This window comes from Athene noctua, chromosome 21 (genome assembly GCF_965140245.1).
Source record: "Athene noctua chromosome 21, bAthNoc1.hap1.1, whole genome shotgun sequence".
Taxonomy (NCBI): Eukaryota; Metazoa; Chordata; class Aves; order Strigiformes; family Strigidae; genus Athene; species Athene noctua.
The window spans coordinates 907,816-916,581 of NC_134057.1; the positions used below are offsets into that span (position 1 = coordinate 907,816).

At 45.9% G+C, this 8,766-nt stretch overlaps 1 protein-coding gene across 1 annotated transcript; it reads right to left on the reverse strand.

Annotated features, from left to right (window-relative positions):
* Window positions 1–1,637: 1,637 nt before the first annotated feature.
* Window positions 1,638–8,090, reverse strand: LOC141968920 (lipase member M-like). Its single transcript, XM_074924179.1, has 9 exons — window positions 8,007–8,090; window positions 7,290–7,455; window positions 5,723–5,921; window positions 5,355–5,464; window positions 4,797–4,933; window positions 4,234–4,377; window positions 3,000–3,071; window positions 2,242–2,307; window positions 1,638–1,871 (listed from the first exon to the last, which is right to left on the reverse strand). The coding sequence occupies exons 1-9, from the start codon at window positions 8,088–8,090 to the stop codon at window positions 1,638–1,640; spliced, it is 1,212 nt and encodes a 403-aa protein (XP_074780280.1).
* Between the last annotated feature and the right edge of the window lie 676 nt (window positions 8,091–8,766).

Here is an 8,766-nt window from a genome sequence, read left to right on the forward strand (position 1 = left end):
TGCAATAAATAACTAATGACACCGAAAAAGATATCATTACAAATATACTAAGCTAATCACTGTTGCTCCAGAGAGACCATATCTTAACCTATAACCTAATTCTTACACCCTGAGATTACCTCATTCTGTCCTGTTTCTTGCTGTGGTCAGTTCTAGCTGTAAGGGTGGCTAAGTGAAACACCTTTACAGCCAGTCCCCCTTGATGGTAACTCAGAGCCCACTGCAGTTGTCCTGCAAGGATGTGCACCAACAGCCGCATCCCACCATCTTCAGACGTTTAGATGAAAGTGTGCTGCTAAGACCCGCAGTTTGCCTCTTGATATCTCTCCTCACCCTCCAACCTGCCCTCTGCAACCCACCCCTTCCCTGCAGGGCGCAGGGTGGGGGATGCTAGTTGCATCATAGGTGGCAGGCATCTGCCAGTGTTACACGCCACTGGAAGTTTTCCCTGAGCAAGGGGAGTGCTGGACAAGCAGCTCTCCCTCAGCTGCACATGGCAAGATGTCTGTGCTGAAACCCCCCATGCTCCTCCAGAGGTTTAAGGCAGTAAAACTACACAGAGCCCAGTGGGCCCTATCTTACATTATTATTACTATTATTATTATTATTTATTATTATTTGTACACCTTTGTGGAAAGAAGGCATTATCCTTTGCCCTGCTTGCTCCTAGGGCATATTTTAAGACATAGTTACACAAACAGGCAAATTCACAATTCCTCCCCTAACCAATATATTATTAAGAAGTGTAATCCATAATCTGAAAGCAGAGTTAGATTCAATACTGGCTTCCATTAGACTCTTCTTTTCTCCCCTGCATAAGGAAAACAAAAGCATTTCCTGAGAGTTGATGAATGGTGACCTTTCCAGCTCGGTTTGTGCCTTAGAAATATTGCTTAAAATGAGGCAAAATGGTGTTTCCTGGTAGAACTTACTGAAAACCATTTTGTGTACAAGCAAGGCTGGGGTCATCCAAATCAACGTGAATTTGAGAAGGATGTTCCCTACATTAGCAAAATGGCAAGTTCTCAGGGAAAAAAAAAAATTACCTCTTTACATTGTCACCAGGCAGAAAGTTTCTAGCTCTTTCTGACTGAAAAGTAAAACAATGAACATCAGGATATTGGGATGCTTGGCGTGGAAGAGTCATCAGAAGGTGGATAAAATTACACTGGCAGGATTCATCACCCAATCTACTGCATGGTCCCATCCAAGCACACCTGTTCTTATTAAACACTAGCATCCAGGAGGGACCTGAGCTGCTGTCCAGGTGTTTGCAGGTGGGAACTCAAGCATAGGGAGGACAGAGCCTGCAATGGCAACCAGGAGCCAAATTCCACTGAAATTTCAGCTTGTTGCTGGGAACCCACATGAGTGAGGCACCTGGGAGACTCAAGAGTCCAAGGTCCATGTCCAACTTGAACCTAAACCCTATGTGCTTTCCCAATCATTGGATTGGCTTGTTTTCCTCACTTATCAGAGTAATATTAATCCAAACCAAGCGTAGCAGTTTAATGAGCCTTTTTCTTCATGTTGTTTGTTTTTGTTTTGTTTGGGTTTGTTTTGTTTTTTTCTTCTCCAAATAAAAGAAGCCACAGAAGTCAAATGAGAAACCAACAATTAGTGCCACTGGTCCGACTCTAGGCGTTCTTCTCCATCAGTTCAAGAATTTCTTTGTACACTTTTTCGTACGCTTGCATACTCCAAAGAAAATCAAAATGGACGAATTCAGGAATATACTTTTTGTGTACAACATTGGTTATACGAGGCAGTGTGATATTTACATCTTCGGGGACTGAAAGCCAGTCCCTGCCACCATACCATGCAGCAAGTGGGGCTTTCATATTTTCCAGCTCATAGAAAGGAGGTGTGGTCTGGAAGACAAATATGTGATTTGAGGAAGGAAAGCCTAGGAGGTCACAGGCAAGTAAAACATTCAGAGTATTCCTGATTGCTGCTTGGAATCTGTCCCCTGTCCTGAGAGACAGCACAGAAATCATCAGCAGAGATTCTGACTATGCCTTGGGCTCCTGTGCTTTTCACCAGAGGGTCAAAAAGTCATCACTGAACAACATCACAGAGCTTTTTTTTTTAAGAAAGGTACAAGCCTGTTTGACCATGTAAGGTAAATTCCCTAAATCACATAAAATACAGTCTTAGCCACTGCAATAATTTCATTGTCATTTTCTTTTTTCTTTTTTTTTCCTCTTTTAAAACTAACAAATGCGAATGGGTTTCTCTTACCTGGTTGTAATGAAGCATGTTGTCACTCCCATAATCATAATATTTGAATTCCCCTGTTTGATAGATCTGGTAAAGGAGGAGAGCTGTGTTTATTATCCAAGCATTAGAGGGGACCATAAGAAAGATAAAAGAGATGGCTGGGGAACTGCACTGCTCCCTCCTGCTGCTAAGGCCCAAAGACGCTATCTGTGTGATATTGTCTTTTGGGAGGAGAGCTCAGCTTCCAGGAAGATCTCAGCACAGCCTGGCATTGATCATGCCTTTCATCCCTCCTCTCTCAGGTAGCTGGTGAGTTGCAGAATGCAAACATCTGGAGGCTGAGGTCCCAGAAGCCCACCTAGCGTACAGCAAGAGCTAGCCTCAAAGAAGACACAAATCAGGCCTTTGTCATGGTCAATGTCTGCAACAGAAGGATATGAGTCTGTGCATGTTTTCAATGATTAGTTGTTGTATGATTAGTTGTGTCTACTGATCCTCAGCATTTGGCCTTTACTCCACCATCTCCAGTGTTGATTTATTCCTTCCATCTCCATCTCCTACCAGCTTCAAAGACTCTTGGTCATTTTTTGTTGAAAGTCATGGCCAGAAGAACTACATATGCACCAGTTTCATGCCAATTTTCCCCTTTCTCTCTAACACAGTTCTGCAGGGAGAGTAACCAAGGATTATACCCAAGCACTAAGAGGTCCTTGGCAGCTGAGAGAGGAGAACATGGGCCCTGGTTACACGCAATCTTATTTTACAGCAGGAAATATTACCTGGCGCCAATGTAACATGTTTTTGAGGGATGTTGAGTCAGGGTAGTGGGACAGGTAGACATCTAAGCGGCTCTGCAAGAAACCATTGGAGACATTTATTTTCTGCATGGAGAGAAATCCCATTATAAATAAAACTGATCCTGTTCAGTAGCCACACAGGCTAGTGGGAGCTTGCATTTATACCAACTGCTTCATCTTAGCTCTGTGAAGGCAGAGCTCAGCCACATGCCATGCGAACACAACCACAGACAACAGCTCAAAGGGTGCTGTAGAGCTCCCTTCAGTAAGCCAAGCAATTTGCATGGGGTGCTGGGTCATGTTAGGACTCTAAGTGGTTTTCAAACCACAAAGTAAAACTTTGGATCTTGTGCTCAGGACCCTCTTGCAAAGACAATGTGCAACGCATCACAGTAGCTCTATGTGTTGTTTCTAATCTCTTTCCTCCTTGGAATATTAAGAAATTACACCAACATTTTCCTTGAGAAACAGCAGCCCAGCTCTGACTCCACCCATGATCAAGCTATTATTGCTTGGTACTCTACATGGAACTGTCTCCAATTTTACTTGTGAGTGGTTTGTGGCATGATCTGGACCTTGAAATCTTGGCTGGCCTCAAGGAAACAGCCATTCCTCATGTGAGCGGGGCATCCCTGGGACCACCCATCTCTCCTGGATATGTCCCTAAACAATCTTTTGTAGTTGTAGTGTTGGCTCTGGTGGGAGCGGGGTCAGGCCGGAGACCTCCACCCTGGTGCCTCCATCCTGAATTTTTCTATGACTCTGTGACAGGGAAAAGTTCTGATTTGGGGATAAATATGTTTTAAGGGATGGTAGACTGAAGAGTCTGATGCCCCACTTCTCCTAGTAGTGGGCTAAAGGGGAGTTAGTTCCATAAGAGCCATTTTGTTATTAAAACACATGTGAAATTACAAATCATTTAGTGAAAGAGAAACTCTGGGAGCCCCTGAAGCGCTGAATGAATTTCTGTGCTCTCCCCTTTGGCATCATCCCCACTGGGGAGACAAAGTACCCAATGGACACGTCACCTTGTGTGCACTCTGGGCTTCCCTCTGGCACCAATACAAGAGCATCGCAATAGCCAACACAAGGGCCAGATTGCAAAATGACAGATTTTTTGATTAATTGAAGATGCAAAAGGCCAGGTGAAGGCAGCGAGTTAACAACTTGGGCTCAGACAATGGATCACTTAACAGGTAAGCTAGAGTGTACATACCATATTTAAGCTGTTGGTAAACCCACCAGGCAAGTAAAGGACCAAGGAGCAAAGGCTTTTAAAGATGGAGTAGCTGCACAGACTGGAAATCACTTGCTTCAAGATCTCACTCTTATCAAAGACCACCGTGCGTCCTAAAATGAGCTATGAAAGTCAAAGGCATTGATCAGTGTGGTTCACGTTCCTCTGTTGCCTCCAGACACTCCCACCTCTCTGCTCACCCCTGAAAGTTGCTGTCTTCCTTGCCACAGCTTTGCTGTGCTTTGTAATTTTGGATTTTCAGAAATGGCCATGGCCCTGATCATCCTAGAAAAGGTTTCTCCTAAGAGGATGGACCCAAACCCAATATTTAGAAATAGCTGTTCTCTGATTAGAACGGGACAGGAGGATGCTTTACACTGCTCAGTGCCCCACAGGCTCAAGAGTGTAGGCACAAATGTACCTGCTCAATGCAAAGGGCAGGGAAACATAAGGGATGTAGAAGCACTGCATGCTCCAGGTGATGAGACCTTCCCATTCCCTCCTTCCCCTTTATTCCAGATGAGCATGTGGCAAGGACATACCTTAATCATCCCCTCAGGAAGGTCAAACACCCTTACTAAGGGTGACTTCATATTTGAACTTGTGGTGATAGGAGCCAAGGCAAAAAACATCTTGATTTTGCGATCCAGCTCAGGAATGGATGAAAATGCAATGAATCCTGTGGGAGGGAGAAGGAAGCAAACCCTGCCCTGTTATTTCTGAAAGGGCTGTTGACTCCCAGGTATGTGTGCCCACCAGAAGGACCCTCGGAGGTGGCTCTAGCAGGTTGGTGGCTTGACCTGAAGCCTTTGCTGCTGATGCATTTCATCTCCCAGCTTGTCTGCTCAGCCCAGCTGCAGCTCCCACAAGCCGTTCTTGGGGCTCTGGCAGCAGTGGGATACATCATTGCTACCGTTTTGGGCTGTCACTACTCAAAACTCTTCTGTTAAAGCAAATGGGGATTTTCACCTGCTCTTTTCCCTTCATTGTTTGGATGTGCCTGGACGTTACTCTCCCTGTCCAGGCTCTCAGGAACACCCCCAAACTGGGGATGTGCAGCTAATGTAACTCTGACACTGGTCTGATTTTCTCCTAAGTACCTGTGGTAGTGCCTTGAGAGTAAGCCACAAAGTATAACTGCTCCTGTCCAGTTTTCTGCAGAATATAGTTGATCATCGCTGGAAGGTCATACATGGCCATCTCATGAAAGCTGCAATGGAGACAGGCACATGACAAAATTACTGTTGCTGACCTTAAGAGTGATGAGCAGGACATGGCAAATAGCATCATGACTATTTGGAGATCAGGTGAGGGCTCTGGCAGGTACAGGCACCCCAATGGCATCTTGGTGGTGTTGGTTTATGCCCACTGGCAGACGGTGCGACTGTCAGCGGTGCTGCTCCTCCAGCCTGTGGACACTGCTGAGAGTATCGGGTACCTGCCCACCCTTCAGTTTTGCAGAAAATACCTGTAAGATGAGTATTGCTGGTGGTGAAACTCAAACTCTTTGTGCTTTCGCGACCAGCTGTTCCCCCGGCTGTTTCCAATCCAGACATCGTAGCCAGCATCAGCGAGGATGAAGCCCAGGCTGCTGTTGGGCAAGTTGGTTACCCAGTTACTTCCCTCCAATGCCAGGCCATGCTGTAGGAGGACTGCAGGCTTTGGAGCTGAAGAAAGAAGAGGAGGTTTATCTTCTCTGAACACTAGCAAAATTGACCATTCACATCCAGGTATTGCTTTGGCAGCAACCCCTTGGAGAAGTGAATCCAGTGCAGGGAGATGGTCATCTATGTCCTCAGCCTCTTTGGACAGGTGTTATTGAAGTAGGGTCTTTGGTCATCCCAGGGCAGAGAAAATTGATACAACAAAGATGAAAAATAAGGTTGGACTCCACACTGAATAGAGTTTGGTAAATCATGCTCCCAGGAAGAAAGAAACCAAGCCCCGTATCTACCTGGATACTGACTATTCTCTTTCCATGGAGATCCCCCACCTCACAGTGCCTTTTGTTTGGCTCAGGTACTCTGGATCTAACCAGGAGACACTGAAAACCCAGCACAGTCTAAGCAACTCCCATGGCACAGCACACCATGATGCCCCGTTGCAAGAGACACAGGTACTGGAGGGGTCAAGAGCATCTCCTTCACCCACTTCTGCCCATTTTAAGTCATATGGGCAAGTCTCAGCTCCCCAGAGCAAACGAGATCTTTTTTACAAAGGACCAGGAAGCCTGAAGTGCTGTAGAAAGAGTGGAAGAGAGATTATGGAAAGGCTTAGTCTGGAAAGGACCTCTGGAGGTCTCTGCCCCAATCCCCTGCTCAAAGCAGGTCCAACTTCACAGCCACAACAGGGTCATCACAAGGATATCTGAATTCATATGGTAGGGCGACCACAGGTTATGGCATGAAAAAGTTGAAATAAAAGTGACTTTCCTTTCTTTCTTTCTTTTTTTTTTTTTTTGTCTTCTCTTTTTTTCTGTGGGTTTTTAGACCCTCAAAATAAGACTCACATCTCCACCATGGCCAGCTGAGGAAAAATTGTCCTGCGTGGAGATCTGGCTCTTTAAACTTCTTTGCCATGTTCATACACCAGTCCTCCTGCTTCCCAGGACAGGGACACCCTGCCAAGAATGGGGCATCACCCCCTCCACTTTGAAACAGCTGTTCAAATCAAGAACAGAAAGGAGCAGAAATGGCGAGATGGGCATTGGATTGGACACATGGGGGGGGTTTGCTGAGAAAAGGCTTTTTGCTGCTCCAACGGCTGGGTTAGAGCTGGGATAAAACCTGGAGCAATATTTATCTGTCCCATGCATTCTTCTTATCTTTTCCTTCCTCTTTGGAGCAGATATTCTCAGAACAAGGTCATCAGCGTGGTGGGCACCTGCATTTCTCCTGTTCCCAAGGCTAATTCTACAGGGAAAGTTGTATCCTTGAGGACCCAGCCCATGATGAGGCAGCCCTGACCATGGCCTACTCCAGCCCAGCAAAGCTCTCAGGGTCCCTGTACCAGGCAGAACTTCTCATGGCACTTACGGAGACAGAACAGGCTGGAGCCCTGTGCCTCTGCTTCATGGGAGGTGGTCATGCTTCCCGGGCTGTCTCTGCCGCGAGGAATCCTCTGCATGGTGAGGTAATAGCCGTCATCTGTCACAACTTCGTGCTCCTCGTAGGGGTACCCATGGTAGCGGACAATTTCCCCCTGTGGGAAGGGAAGGACGGGGTGGGAATGGTCCCCAGGGAGGTGAGAGTCTCTGTCCTGGAGGGTGTCAGGACTTGGCTTGTCTTGGCAAAGCCAACAGTGGTGGTGACCTCCTGCTGTCAGTGGGAAGGGGGAGTAGGGACCTCCTAATGTCCCTTCCACCAATGCTGCAGTGATGCCATGACTTCAGCTAAAATTTTGGCAGGTGTGAGTTTCCCTCACCCCCTGAGCAGGTCAGGCAAAGAAAGATCCATTGTTGCTTTTCAGGTTACAGTGAATGTTTGTGAAGAGTGGGGCAGCAACGACAGTGAAGCTCCAAGCCTGAAAACTGCATTGACCAAACCTGTTGACTTGGACTAAACTTCCCCAAAAATGTCTTGCCATCAATCTCCATGTACTTAAGCACAGGGAGACAAAAGCTCTAATAAAACCCTGGTGCCAGGCCCTGATGAAGATAGACACACAGAGACCATGGGTCCCTCCCAGAACATGACAGCATAGGTAGCTTGCATGCCCCAGCAGGAAAAGAAGGGAGAGAAGTTAGGACTTACAACATCCATGGACACCTCGGGGCTCGCATCTGACTTTGCACTGATGCACATTAAATAAGCAATGCTCATAAACAGCCACTTCATGGTGCTCTGCAAAACACTGTCAACACAATGTGCATGAGAGACACTAACAGTACTGACACAGAAGCCAGGGATTGCATGCACTTCACCTGGCAAGCACTACAGTTTTGTTAAATTTTAAATACTCTAACTGGTTCTAAAAATGGCTCCTGTTACTTATCCTGAACAATGCCAGAATCCAAACTCCATCACATTTTAATCACATGTTCTTCATCAGATCCTTGTATTCAGAAAAATATGCATGCATGTATACAGCTGTATCTGCCAGGCAAATCTGGTTTTTGAGGGGGTGATTGTAAATGAGGGCACGGATAGTTGGAACGATAGATTATCTGGTTAAACTGATAGCTGAAGTAATCAGCAGTAAACCAACAAATTTTAAGTTGCAGGACCGTGGATGTTTTGTTCCTAATATTAAAACAAATAATGCTATTTGGTTGGACTCTGCTTATGGCTGAAGGAGACCCTGGGACACACCAGAGTTGTTTTTGCAAACCTGAGTGAAATACTGCTCCAGGAGACCCACTGTTCTTACTGGGAAGGGTTTTGAAATATCTGTTTTGTCATGTTCCTACCACAAACCATCTTACTATAATTTTATTTGTTGGAGACAACAAATTTGCAACAGAAATATTGTCTCAGCTCTTGTGTGACGTGCTTAAATAGTTCAGTTGTGTGG